Source organism: Diospyros lotus, chromosome 2 (genome assembly GCF_014633365.1).
Source record: "Diospyros lotus cultivar Yz01 chromosome 2, ASM1463336v1, whole genome shotgun sequence".
In the NCBI taxonomy this organism is placed as follows: domain Eukaryota; kingdom Viridiplantae; phylum Streptophyta; class Magnoliopsida; order Ericales; family Ebenaceae; genus Diospyros; species Diospyros lotus.
The window spans coordinates 6215147-6229910 of NC_068339.1; the positions used below are offsets into that span (position 1 = coordinate 6215147).

The following is a 14764-nucleotide window of genomic DNA, read 5'->3' on the forward strand; positions in this document are numbered from 1 at the left end:
ATTCACATTCTCTCTTTCATTTCCATTCCATTACTAAATCGTAGGTGTTTCCAGTTCAGAGGATTACGAGATCTTAGCACTGCCCGGTCGGAGATGGTCCTTCTGTATTTGGCTGCCACCTAGCAACTGTTTGACAGAAATTTTGAGATAAGAGTAGTAACTTCTTGGACCGTACTAATCTTATTGGGCTCGACTCAACGGTAAGCCCGTAGCTCGGTACTAGGCCCGATCTTGGTCTAACACCAGCCCAACAATGTCCCCAGCCTATCAACGTCAACTCAATAATATCCCCCATTCTTTTAACGCCATACCAAGATTCCCGCACCCACAACAGGACTCAACAACCCTAAGATCCTCGGCTCCTTATCCTGGTAGAATGGTCAACGACACGCAAGGGGCTCTCCCTTTTTCTTCTATATAAACTAGTTGGCCATTGGTCAAGATATGTTCTTTTTAGATTGACAGAAACCCTTGCCGTCTTAAACTGTTACTTACTTGAACGTTTGAGTGTTTGTAGGTGCCACCCCTGCCGTACTAATCGCCGTTGCCTCAAGCTCTCCGTTCGATCATCACTTTGAGTCAAAAGGAACATTTGACACCCACTGTGAGACTCAGTAAAACTTGTCTCGTCCATAAACTCACCAAAGCATCACAAGCCGTACTCAACAGTTATCTAGCCAAAATAAAAAGCCAGAACAACATGGCCTCCAAACAAAAGCCAGAACAACATGGCCTTCAAACAAAATGAACATTTCTCTAATAGAAACAAGAACTTTCAGATGTTTTCTTTCTTTTTTAATTTTTTTTATTTGAAAATAGGATACAGAGTTAAAAGGGTATTTGAGATGATAAACCATAGATAAAAATAACTGATAAACTAAAATTTATATAGTTGACCTCAGATAGTGGCCAAGACTACTTGATATGGTGTTGTTGAAGTTGATGTCGGTAATAGTTAATTGCACTGAAAGCCTAAGCTAATAAACAGTACCATTGATGCAACCCATCACGAGTGAGCTTGAGCTTAAGCTTAAGTACGTGATACGTTATTTGTTAGGAAGCCATTGAAACACGGCACCTACGCACTGAGAGTCCACCTCACTCCACTTTCAACGATCAGTTACAGCTAGCTTTAAATCCCCAAACTAATACAAAGTAGAGAGTAACGGATACTGTGAAAATTAACAAAGCAATGTACACGGAATTTATATAAATGATAGGTGAAGTGACTGGCAGTTGATGATCATGATGATGCCTTGCAATGAAAGAACTATTGCAAAATTGTGAGATACGAAATTCTTAGTATATATATCACTGATAAAATAATCAACTGTCGATGCCGTTTAAGCATGTACGATTGAAGAGTTTTAGGAACTTATGCAGATTGTGACAAACACCACATGGTATTTATTAACATATTTCTCAAAAGCATTTGTGCAATTATTTTTCCAAATTTCCATTTCTTGTAATATAATCAGGATACATTTCTTAAGCCTGGCAAATGCCACCCCTATTTCATCTACTCTGCAGTAGTAAAACAAGATTGGTGATTAAAAACTGGAAGTTAGGGATTCAGAATTAGAACAGTTAAAGTCTCAATTTTGAACCACTGCACTTGCTTAGAGGGCCCTGTGAAAATCCCTGATCGTGGTAAATGCAGTACAGTAGGCTATTGAAGTTTGATATTTGAAATTTCAAGATTCCATCTCTTCTATACCCCATTAGGAACTACACCGGGAATTTATATGACATTTAGAAATTACATCACAAAATCCGGCAAATCTTCTACACCGGGAATTTATACGACATTTAGAAATTACATCAGAAATCCAGCAAATCTGTGACCATGCAGGAGCACATCCACTGTTTGCAAAATTATTGAGTTTTCCTTTGATTTGATGCAACAGGATTCTGCAACTACAACCACCATTTACAAAATCCTTTCGCTTGGCTTTATTGTGATCCCCACAAGTCTCATTCTAGTGTCGCTCTCTGTTTTTTTGACAAAATCCTCCCCTGTTTCTATGGTCATTGATGCAAGCTTTTCTTGTGAAGAAACGTCTCTCTGCCAATGAGCTTTATCTTGATATCTACTATGTCTCTTTTATTTTTCTCTTGATGGTAGTTCTCCTCATTTGTGTTGGCTCAACTCCCTCCATAACCCTATCAAGAACACATTCCTTGAGCCAATCGTGAAATTTCTTTTTGTTGCTTACTACTGAGTTGTGAAATAAATTCCTTGAGCCATTCATGAAATTTCTTTTTGTTGCTTGCTATTGAGTTGTGAAATAAACTATGTAAGATTTATACCATCTTTGTCCAATGGATCATTCTGAATCTATGCACAGTTTTTTAATGTGGCTCTCTAGTAAAGCTTCTACCATGATAATGTGTGTATGAATTCACTAATATATTTCAGACTGGCTATACTAAGAATTACAAGGAAAAGTCACCCATTTATTTTGTACTACTAGTTCAACTATCCAGATCGGTGGCGAAGGTGACTGGTGACCTCTGATCAGTACATACCAGCTGCTTGTTTTTTCCTGTTCAACAAGTACTGAAAGGGTGGATGACTGAATGTGCCATTGAGGAGTAGGTCAACGACCACTTTGTACATGGCTTCAGTGAGGTGAACTCCATCCCAATTGATGTATTGAGAAGGGCTTGGGCAGGAGCTCGATGACGGTGAGCCACATGCATTGGACACATCAAAGTTGTATGGTCCACCCCCAGATCCGCAGCAGCTTCTGAAGGGCTCTCGAAAACCATACTTTCCGGCATTCTTCATCACAGCACGGTAGGCGTTCCAGAAATCAGCATAGACAATCACAGCCTGAGGATACCGTTTCCTGAGTTCTTGCAACTTTGACTGAAGCACTGCATTGTGGCTGCTGGCTTGTTTGTTTGCACTCGCTACGCACCCGAGATCATCCCTGTCATCTATTGGAGCCAGTGCCATGGCCAGTGGCAGGCAGCCTGTCGTTGGCAGACCTTGGACCACAACATACTTTGCACCGTTTGTCAACAATGCCTGTCAACACATGATTTCAGTTTTGATTGATCATGAAGAAAGAACTGTGGACCTGCATTACTTATACTTACATACCTGTAGAAATCCTGTGACACTACTGATTGCAAGCTTCTGGATGGTGCTGCTTGACACAGAAGAGCCAATGGTGTAAGCATAGTCATTGGCTCCAATTTCACCAACCCAAAACAATGCATCACTTAGTGCTGCATCGCACTGGCTTCTTGTGGTGTCTCCTTTACAACCCTGACCCTCCAAGTACTTGTTGAACCAACTGAGCTGGGTTCCAAGTGACTGATGAGTGATGTCAAGTGCGAGGTTGTTCGATACAAAGAAACTGTATACTATTGCCGTGGATCCAGCAACGGCAAAGTTAACACCCGCTGATTTATTGGCCGTTTGGTCCTGGTAGGGAGGCAAGTATGGCAGGGACAAAGCTTCTGCTACAAAGTCAATCATAAGCCGTCCATCAGAATACCGGTTGGTGGGGTGGTGAAAGAATGTCTTGCCATAAGGCAGTTTTGATACATAGTTGAAGCCACTGGGGCCCGTGGTTGATCCTGTGTTACCAGTGTCGGTATACGAGTCTCCGAAGGCATAGATCTTCTTGAAGGGAGGAGAGTTTGGGATGGCAGTAGTGGAAGCAGAAGGCAATGAAGTGGAGATGATGAAGATGGAGGTGATGATGCGGGCAATTTTGGAAGATAAAGTAGTGATGGAAGGAGCCATTTTCTCAAAAGCCTTCAGGGTCTCTTAAAAACTCCACACTTGCATCCTGCTTTATAGAGTTTTGTGCTTATATACAATCTCATCCTTGTCAAGATGACAAATATGTTCTTATTCTTTTTTCTGTTAAAAATATTTAGGTTGCTTTGTACTGAGGGTTGCTTTGGGCTCAGGATGTTTCATCCTGTGGACTCAATACACTCCATGTGAGAGTATGTGAAGCCTCAAAGTTTTGATGGACTAAAGAGTTTGAGTTTGTGAATAGAAGTACTTGATAATATGATCTGTACTGTGATAATGTTTTATAAAGCTTAAAAGTAAACAGATCTTCCTGTGGTGCTATTTAATATGTAGAGGCCTGGCTGTTGAGGTTGGGGATCCACATTGATATTGTTTGGTTAAAGACAGCCCTAGTAGTGTAAATATGGGAGGTGAGAGTAATGAGTTTGGCATGGGCGATTCATGAAGTAGTTGAAAGGTATTTGATGGAGGCAATAAATATGCTTCTACCAACTACGCAATGTTTGTGAGTCATGGGTTTGCCTAATTAAATAAAGTGAAGTTTTTTTAGTTAGTTTTAATATTTAGATGACTATGCACGTGAAAGAAGTCTTTAGTGTACAAAATTTACACCATTTTGTGAAGATGTGGAAGGGCTCGTTTTTACACAATCTTACATTATTAAGCAAAGTGTTTGTTTTCACAATTTAAACTTGCGATCCTTCAATTACAAAGAAGAAGAAGAAGAAGAAGAAGAAGTAATCTTATAATTCGTATTAGGATTCAATTCAAGCACCAACAATAATAACAATAAAAATAACCAAAAAAAGAAAAATGACAGGCTCCTTTCTAGTTGTTATTTGGGTAAATAAATACACTTAGATCTCTTATGATGTGGGTACTATTTGTTTCTTATAGTTTAAAAATGTGTTTAAAATCCTAATAGTTTTATCTTTTGTAGAGACATTCCCTATTAAATTAATAGGCCAAATAAGTTGTCTTTAATGTTAAATTTGAAATATAAAAAACTAAAATAATTTATAAGGAGTTTGCATAAAAATGGTGAAAATCACAAGGTCCGAGTGAATTTTAAAGTAAAACCAAAGAAACACAATGAAAAAAGAAAACATTGAGGCTTTTAAAAAAAATTAAATTATAAAAAATCTCCTTATAAATAATTGAAATTACAAGAAATTTGAGTAAATAGTTGAAATCGCGGGATTTTTTTACACTAAGATGATATTGTACAATAAACCTAAAATGATTGAAATTAAATCTTATAAATAAAGGAGAAAACATTCTCTCGAGTTAAAGAGTTTCTTACAATATTGTGAACGCGTCTAATTTTTATTATATTTACTTGTATAATTTTATGATAATTTTAAGTCATATTTGACTAAATAAACATATTATTATGTGACTATGATGTGTCGTATTTAATACACAACGTGATAATAAAATTTGATATATATTGTTATTGTTGCATAATGCAACAAATAATACATATTCTATGTAAAAGCTGCAAGTTGAGAATAATACTTAGAGGTTTCAAATAGAAAAAAACTAGGATTAATCACAAAAATACATAATTTTAACTATATTTTTTAATTTTAGATTGGTTTTTAATTTTTTTTAATAGCCAAATCCAATTTATTTTTTGGTTTCAATAATGGAAGGTTGTTTACCCCCTTCAATATTAAAAGATGACATGACAATCGTAAAAGGATAGTTTGAAAAATGGCATGTCACACTTAAATGGACAATTTGATTTTGTAAGTCACATCTCTAATAATCTCTCTTTATTTTGAACTCTATCATAAGTTTATTTTAAGTCTATTAAGTTTCATATATATATATATATATATATATATTATTAATATCTAAAATATTTTTATCACGCATCTCAATAATAAATAATTTCTATCATTGAGCTATTAGGTGTATTTTCTATAAATACTTTTCATCACAATGATAGATTTTTCTACTATATTTTTGATGTATGCGTTTTAAGTTAATAATAAGATTTTTGAAATTGTCTTTTTAACATTAAAAGACGTAAAATCAAATTATTTTTTTAAAAGTAGTGATTTTTCCTCTCCTTTAACTTTTGATTTTTGAGCAATCAATCAATTCTCCAAAAGTTCATGGCAAGAGGGATTTAAGGGCACATGATGATTTGGCTCAAGTACCACTTTTTCTCTTAATTATTATTCCTCCTATTTCTATGATATATATTGTGTTTCTTGCTTGCTTCCAATGGCAATTATGAACCCTATGGCACTAAAGAGTTCTCCATTGAAAGAGTTGCTTCTCTTCTGGCTTGATATGGTCCGTCCATCCATCCCATTATTAACTCCAGAAAAAGACAGTTAACAAACTCACAACCAGTTTTAATTGTGCTCCTAGACGCTGACCCCATACCGGTAAATTTAATATATACTTATTAAATTTTAAAATTATAATTATTTATTAAACTTTAAATTGTTATTATTTTTAGCCACTAAACTTTGTTTAACGTCAATTATCCATCACTCATTATAACTCTATTAGATATTACAAACGAAAAATGACACGTAACTAACGAAATCTGATGTGGTAAGGGTAAATTTAATATAGACTCACTGAACTTTAAAAATGTAACTATTTAGTCACTAAACTTTAAATTGTTACTACTTGTTCACTAAATTTTACTCAATGTCAACCATTCATCACCTGTTATATTACCGTCTTATCTTAAAACACTCGTTATATCTACGTATGATTTTGGGATTACTGACCTTATGCAGTCCCCCTGTGTTCATGCTCTTGATTTTGCAGGGAGATGTAAATTGCAGAATATGCCTCAGGAAGGCCAAGGTTTGAACTCGCAACTCACTAGTATGACACCAGCATATCACAACCCATCATTTGCTATCTGAGCTATGCCCCGAGGGCATCACCGTCTAATCTTGAAACATATTAAAAGCATTTTGTATGTATTTGAGATCACTTGCTTCTCAAATAAGAAGTAAAAAACTAAACCAATTATTTAAATTAAAAAAACTACTGATGCAAACTAGAAGTAAAAAAAATAAATAAATAAGTCTGGTTAGATTTTTTACCTCCATTACAAATCAAAAGTTACGATTTTTGTATTCAATTTTTAGCTCTTGGTCTCATTATTGAATACATTTTTGTGAATTTCATTGTTTGTAATGGAGGTAAAAAATCTAAGTAGACCTTTTTTTTACTTTTGGTTTGCATAAGTAGTTTTTTTAATTTGAATTATTAATTTAGTTTTTAACTTCTGGTTTGAAAAGTAAGTGATCTCAAGTTCATACAAGAAGTTTTTAATATGTTTCAAAATCAGACGATGATGTAACGAGTATTTCAAGATCAAACGGTAATGTAATGAATAATAGATGGTTGACGTTAAGTAAAGTTCAGTGAACAAGTAATAATAATTCAAAGTTTAGTGAGTAAATAGTTATATTTTTAAATTTTAGTGAGTGTATGTTAAATTTACCCTTGTCACATCAAATTCTATTAGTTACGTGAGTAGTTTTATTTGTAAGATCTGACGAAAGTATAATGAGTGATGAATGGTTGACGTTCAGCAAATTTCAATAAGCAGTAACAATTTAAAAGTCAAATAAGTAAATAATTATAATTTTAAAATTTAATGCGTGTATATTAATTTTACCCGACCCCTTACTTCGGCCAACCATAGATATATATATATATATATATATGCAAGGTAGCCTTTAATAGCTGTGAATTTGATAATCTCTACTCAGTAAAGCAAAATTATTTGAGTATTGGTAACTTTGTTTCTCGTAAATAGGATTAGGCTAAATTAAAAATACTTTACGAAACAAAAAACAATATAATTGGCAAGAATTTGTGCCCATCAAGAAAGGCTTGAGTTAATCGCCACCTTATTACATAGTTCTTGAATTGTTTGGGCTCGACGGCTATTTTGTGAATCTGAGCCACTTACTCGTGCAATCTAGGCTTGGGTTCTTCTTCTTCTTTCCACAGCTTAAATGACCAGTAATAGTAACGGCTTAAAGTTGACTCTAAAATGGTCTTTCAATAGTTAAATGAACAATGACTTGTAAGACAAAAGGATGGGCATAAAAGTGAAGCAAGGAAGGAAAAGGAGGGCGTGGGGAGAGTCTTGACCCCTAATCCCTTTGTTACCGGGCATGGCCCCGTCTTGCTTCCTTATATCATTTTATGGGCTTGGCCTTGCGAAATGTGGAAATTAATTTTTAGAAAAACTAAAAATATTTTCCTTAAACTGAACACACCCCTAAATTGCCTTAATTGGTCGCTGTCTTAAAGCCTCCCTGTAATCCAGTTTGCATTCAACCAGGTGAACAGAACAAACACGTCCACCCTGAAAGGCACAAATAATAATAATAATAATAATAATAATAATAATAAAGAAAAAAAGGGGAGAGAAACAAAAGGATAAAAGAAAGACAAAACAGATAATTGGCACATGTATTACACTTGAATGTCCAGAGAAAAGTAATAAGTGGAATCTGGAAGGCCAACCAGGCTCATAAGATTCCAATTCCTTAACCCCAAATGTAAACCATACTGATTACTACAGAGAGCAGAACAATCAGAGCCCAAGCATTGCACTTTAGCTAGCACTTCAGTTTCTCTACAAACAAAAGTTTTAACACAGTCGCAGTTATGGAACATTACTGCCACTGGATTGAGGCCGGGACTCCAAGAAGAGCCTTACGGTCGAAAAGATAAGAGAAGGTTCAGCCATTGCACCATTCCCGTAATCCCCACAAGCTAGCCTCTTTGTTACCGGAGGGATGAGAATAATCCCCAATTCATCTATTAACATGAGATGTCTTTCCGTAAATGGATTGTTCCACATGAAAGTGTTCATGGCTGGAGCAACGAACAAGGGTTTACTGTAGTCCCACGCTCGCACAACACAAGTAAGTAAGTTGTCGCACAATCCTCCAGCAATCTACAAGAGAACAATATGTAAGTTGTATAAGAATTTAGGACAACAGAAAACCATAACAAGAGAACAAGCACGCAAGAGATCCAATAATGTTTTTGCATGTTCAAAGCTACTTGCACATGCCTTGAAGCACTATCGACACACATCAATACATCATGAATATTGTATAGCCATTATGCTTTAAGCGAGATTTAGTCATCAATTAAGAAATGCCTAAAAAAGTCATCCCACGCTTCCAAGATCCTTATTGTCAAATTTAGATATTCTAATCCAACATATGAGATACCATGTGAAAACTGTAACATTATTTCTGGCTATCACAGATGCAAAACCCTGCCAGTCATGCTCAGTTCTTACAACGAACTTGGTTATTATGCAGAAGCGGACAAGGTAGATGAGCTGACTAGATCTAAACTGATGATGTTGCAACAGGTGGCATTAGCACCAGAGAAAATGCAGATAAGCAACATGACACAACATCCAATTTAATGGAAATTGAAAAATGAAGCATCATCACAACCTGATATATAACACAGGCCACTTTGTGCTGAACAGATCCCAAATCAACAAGTTTGGAAACAAACAAATCCAGTTTACATCCAGAAAATTTCTTTCTTAGTCTATGAACAGCTGTTTAAAGATTACGACAATGCAGTTTGTGCGACAGCCAAAAGCCCATGCCTGAAAAGCTGGTACTGACTACTGGGTTGAGGAGAAAGCCTAGGATTACAAGCATTGGATCTTACCAAAAGTGGAAACCTCATTGTGCAGTGAATGACAATAGATCAGGAATATGCATAACAACAACAATATACCAAGCCTTGATTAGTTTGCATGGTTCCATCTGCCCCTCCCCCCAAGTAAATCAGGCGAAAGAAGGGGTTGTGGCAGACTGGCAGTGATCAAAGACTTGACTTGTTTCTTGCAGAAGCAGAAACATGCGTTGACTGTTCAGCTAATGACAATAGATCAGAAATATGTATAACAACAACAACATACCAAGTATTCAACTTAATCCCACCACATGAGGTCAGTTACATGGACTCTAGTTTGTCAATCATCTTTATCTATAACTATTTCTTCCATAAGGTCATTATATCTCATTATCTTGAATTCTCTGTAACTTTTTCACAAATTTTGAGCATCTCATTGAAAATTTTCATTATCTATAAAATGCCTTATTCTCCAAATACATTGTCATGCTTGGGATATTATCCAATGTAATCACCTTACAATTTTTCATATTTTTCATGGCTTGTTAACTTCTGTTAGGCAAACGCATTTATAGAACATAAAATTCTTATATCTTTTAGAATTATTAAGCTGTTCCGAGGTAATATTTGTTTTTTCACATTCATAGAATAACTTGGAGTTCTGGAAATAGAATTTTTGCAAAACAAAGATAAGCGTACAGTCAAAGACGACCCTCCGTCAACCCTCGCAAAGCAAGGGACCCCATAAACTGGGAACATCAAATAACTTCAAGAAATACTCCTTCCATTCCTCCTCAATCACCCTTAATTTTCCAATACCTTGTGATTTTTTCCTTTTATGCACTGTACTTTACTCAAATCTCTTGCCTTTTCTTTTCCATGCTTTAGCTAACGCGTGTGTGTATCCTTTCTCCGTCTTTTATGTCAAGTAATTGTACAATTTTAAATAAGCTTTTAACTTTGCTTCACCACGGCCTTCTATGCTTCCTTTTTATCCAAATCCATAATATGCATATCAAAAGAAAAATGCCACCAAGAAAGCACAAGAACATGATTTTTTATTTGTTGCGTGGCCTTTTTAATTTGCCTACTTATAATTAAAGCAAGTTCTTCTTCTGGATTTTAGAAAGGAAAAGACCTAGCATCAAAATATTATAATTTTTATGACGGCTACATCTCAAAGATTGATTTCCTTGCAATTCAAACCCACTAAGCAATTTTTCTTTCTACCTTCTGCCCCAAAGCCATACAGGCATCCGGAATAAAATTCTCTCCAAAAATATTCCATTCAAAAATATGGTTGAACTGTGTTATTCTCAGGATGCACTCCCGCATAAGTTTCTATTTCCAATTTAAAAGAGCTCATAAGATAACACAATACATCTAAATTACCTTTCCGAGTGTGTTTGCTGATAATGGGGCAATAACCATGATGTCAGCCCACCTACGCAGCTCAATATGGAGCACACTATCGCCCAGCTTTGTCCAGGTGGACCATTCATCCTCATCCGTGTACAGGATTACATCCTTAGGAAGTGATGCTCTATCGATGAAGTGCAAAGAAGCCTTTGTGGCGACTGCCCTTACTTCTGCCCATTCAGAAAAACAACGGCAAAGATTCCCAAATTTTACGGAAGCTACACTTCCACTAGCAGCAAGAAGAATCCGTGGTTTCCTTGAAGCAGTGTTAACCTGAACTGACTCCCTACCAGCACTTGCAGGTTCGGAATATGCCATAACCTATTCAATTAGCACCAATTATATAATTTGCACAATAAAACAGGTGAGGGGAAAATGAAAGGATTTACATGTCAATATCCTTAGGATTCCTACATGTGCACATTTTTACTTTTAACTTGAACAAGTTAAATAGTCATCATTGACAAAAATTCAAGCCACAATCAGTGACCTCTTCATGAACCAGAAGAATTCCGGTTAAAAAAATGACAGAAACAAGTCAATCATATCCATACTAACAAGAAAATAAAATAACATGATGAGTGAATTAAATTGAAGTCATTGCACAACCAATCCCAAGCAAAGACTTATAAATTGGGTGTAGGAAGAAAAATGCTGGTGTATATCTAAATTAGAAATGCTTTGCTTGTTTTGTGAAAGAGATTGACTTTTTCTTCACTTCCTTTGGCATTCACTCTTAAGTAGACACTTTGTAGAATGTCATTCAGTACATGTACAAAAACAAAATAATAGAACAAATTAACATTCAAATTTTTCCTATTTTTATGTTTTCATTAGAATTATGGAACCACCAACTTTTCTGTATGCCACAGGCTTTCTTGAGGCAAATATGAGATCCTGCTCTGTTTCTTACAGATTTTTTCCTTGATATAAAATGTATTCTTTGTAGGAAGCCAAATTTGTGCAGCTCAAGGTTGTTTAGCCATCAACTATCTGTTACTTGCTTCTCGACATGACATAGGATGCCATGACGTGAATATTCTTAAGTTGTGTTGCTTCACATGATTCTGGATATGTTTGTTTATCACCACTGGCAATTCTTAACCATATGTTAATTTCTATGAATTTCAAGACACTTTCTAAGACGTAATACAATGTGCTGGACCATTAAAAAAAAATGTTAAGCCTCCACCATATGAATCCAAATTCAACTTTCCTACAGCATAAGATCCACCCAAAGCTCTCTGTGAACTCGAGTGTTATTTAACAGGACACCTGGTCACTGTTACTGCCACCACTACGCTAAATAGTCATGACAAATAAAACAATTGCATCCACGCATCCACCTCCACAAGAGGCTCTATTGAATCTGCAGTCACATCTGCCACTAGTCTGAACTCCAAGGACACAACTTCCACTTCCAATGGTACTATGGTCACCAAAATCATGGCAATAGTCTCAGATCACATTGATTTGAAGACAGGAGGGGGATAAAAAAGAAAACAAAAAAAGCAAAGAAAAGAAACAAAACGTGGTTGAGAAATAGTAGAATATTGTAACCAGACATGAAGTGGAAGTCATTAACTATGAACAACTTAAATCACTGTATAACCCTAGAACTTATCGTCCTCAAACCAACGGCAAATCATGAACTTCTGCCCGAAAGTTCTATCCTAGGAATCCTTCCTCTTTTATACCATATTGCAAGTGACACCTAAGCAGAAATAACAACTCCACGTGCTGAACTAAAATTTTTGGACAGACACAAATTTACAAGAAGAGCTACCAGCTAAAACAACTTACGGATTACACAAACATGAACATGAGCATGAGCCCCATCTGAAATTCAGTACCCAAGACTATTAAGTACAAAATATGCAAAATACTGACTGCCATGAGATGGATCAACATTTTCACCAATTTCAACTACGTTCATTTATTTGCTGCGTTTTCACCAGTTTGGGAACCAAGAAAAGCTTCCGTGCATTCTGAAATAACATAATTGCTATTCGGGGGTTGTTTTCCCGAATGAAGAAAAAACATTTTCTGGACTACCAAATGGCAGAAAAGAAACATTAGCGGCACTGCTGGATGAGGGATAATTACACAGCATAGTAACTAATTTGAATGGGGGAAAGTAAAGAAGTGTGGAACTAGCTTAATTCAAGCAAAACACGATGAATCCGTATGCTGAGAATTGCGTATGTTTATTCAATATAATGATTAGATCATGAAATTAAGAGGGTTTTAGAAATGAGAAGTGAGAAACGATACCTGGAGTCGATAAAGTGAAGGCTCTTCCTCGAATGCTCTGAATCAACAATTGGCGTTGGAGAGAGAAAGAGATGAATCAGGAAGGATGCGAGTACGAGAGAGAGAGAGGGTACGATTACACCATTCTTATGGGCTGCGTATGAAATTGGAGAGGGAGAGGGAGAGAGAGAGAGAGATGAAGCAAAAACGAAAAAGCAAAACAGAAAATTAGGAGGGAGGAAGAGAAAGTACACAGAAAATTCAGAAACAAATTTAATACTTTTTTGCCTCGATTAATTATTAATTAATGTCAACCAAACCGGGTCCTCCGTTTATTCGAGAACCCGTGGTCCCCATTGGCAAGCGGGCGGGGGGTTTGGTCAATCGTGCCCGACCCGAACCCAATAGGTCGTCTTGTCTTGTTCCGCCAATTGAAAAAAAAAGGGGTAAATATTGGAGTTTTTAATTAAAATAGTATTATTTTTAAGTAATATTACTAGAATAGTATTGGGTTTAAACTTAGGTTACCATGAAAATAAAAACGAAAAACATATATGATATGAAATGAAAATGTGTAAATAAAAATAATATAGAAATTTTTTATATAAAAAATAACTATTTAATTTAAAAATAAACATAAAATTTGAGTATGAAACCAAAAAAAATTCTGCCTCTATTTTTTTTTGCAAATGGAAACGTGTTTCCAAATGAGAAACCTTGTTTTTTTTATATTTTTTAATAATTTCAAAACATTTTTAGAATTATAAAAATGACTTTAAAATATTTTTTTTAATATTTTCTAATATTTCAATATAAGAAACGTTTTTAAAATGTGGAAACACCACCTCCCAGGCCTTACTTGGATCATAGGTTCAAACTATATAATGAGGAGGCTTTTCTTTTCTTTGGTTACACCACTCACACCAGCAGCCTAGCTTGTTGCGTGGCCACTGCTCCTTACCTCAAGTTCTTCTCAAATTGAGCAAGAAAATAACAAAATCGATAAGAATCAAATTAAATCCCTAAATTCTAATTTCTCCCCAAGTAGTAGTCAATTTTGTGGTTTAAAATTTTCAGAAACCAAGTCAGGCGTCAATAAACTGAGACATAACCAACCGACAGTTGAAATATTTCCTTGAATTGTATTAGATAAAAAATGCTAATTTACTTTGAGCATTTATATATTAATTGCTCTAAAAATTTGTTATTATGGATCTTTCTTTAAAATTGTAATAGCTTGCTTCAATTCTTTTTTTCTTTTTCACATTTTGAAGGCTTTGGAAGTTAGGTCTTTTTTTTTTATTTTATTTTTTTATATACGAAGCATTACAATATTAGGTAACACTCTAAAGATGACCGCCTTAACATAACCTCCACCACTCGTACTTTCGATTTCAACAGAAGAAATAAATCATAGGTGTAAAACTATCTTACTGCACAAGACGAAAATTGAACTCATGACCCACTAATATAAATTTAACATATCATTTATCTGACCATTCGATGTATGACAGGCATATATATATATATATATATAGCTCAACCCACCCAAACGGAGGCATATATGCATATTATTTTGTTTAACATGATACTGGATCACGTTGCATATAAAGGTAGCGATATATGAACATATATACATATATTATT

General features: G+C 35.3%; 2 protein-coding genes across 2 annotated transcripts; both read right to left on the bottom strand.

Annotated features, from left to right (window-relative positions):
• Positions 1 to 2248: 2248 nt before the first annotated feature.
• On the bottom strand, positions 2249 to 3810 carry LOC127795357 (GDSL esterase/lipase At3g48460). The gene is made up of 2 exons (XM_052326977.1): positions 3110 to 3810; positions 2249 to 3034 (listed from the first exon to the last, which is right to left on the bottom strand). Exons 1-2 carry the CDS (start codon positions 3758 to 3760, stop codon positions 2519 to 2521), a joined length of 1167 nt encoding a protein of 388 aa, XP_052182937.1. The 5' UTR covers positions 3761 to 3810; the 3' UTR covers positions 2249 to 2518.
• Positions 3811 to 8213: 4403 nt separating this feature from the next.
• LOC127793932 (probable phosphopantothenoylcysteine decarboxylase) lies at positions 8214 to 13366 on the bottom strand. The gene is made up of 3 exons (XM_052324734.1): positions 13139 to 13366; positions 10838 to 11185; positions 8214 to 8735 (listed from the first exon to the last, which is right to left on the bottom strand). The coding sequence occupies exons 2-3, from the start codon at positions 11180 to 11182 to the stop codon at positions 8442 to 8444; spliced, it is 639 nt and encodes a 212-aa protein (XP_052180694.1). The 5' UTR covers positions 11183 to 11185; positions 13139 to 13366; the 3' UTR covers positions 8214 to 8441.
• Positions 13367 to 14764: the final 1398 nt, after the last annotated feature.

Excerpts from the sequence above, each read along its gene's own strand:
- LOC127795357 (XM_052326977.1), bottom strand. The coding sequence starts at position 3,760 with ATGGCTCCTTCCATCACTACTTTATCTTCCAAAATTGCCCGCATCATC. Across the intron at positions 3,035-3,109 it reads GTGTCACAGGATTTCTACAG|GCATTGTTGACAAACGGTGC; the intron begins GTATGTAAGTAT and ends ATGTGTTGACAG.
- LOC127793932 (XM_052324734.1), bottom strand. The coding sequence starts at position 11,182 with ATGGCATATTCCGAACCTGCAAGTGCTGGTAGGGAGTCAGTTCAGGTT. Across the intron at positions 8,736-10,837 it reads CAGCAAACACACTCGGAAAG|ATTGCTGGAGGATTGTGCGA; the intron begins GTAATTTAGATG and ends GTTCTCTTGTAG.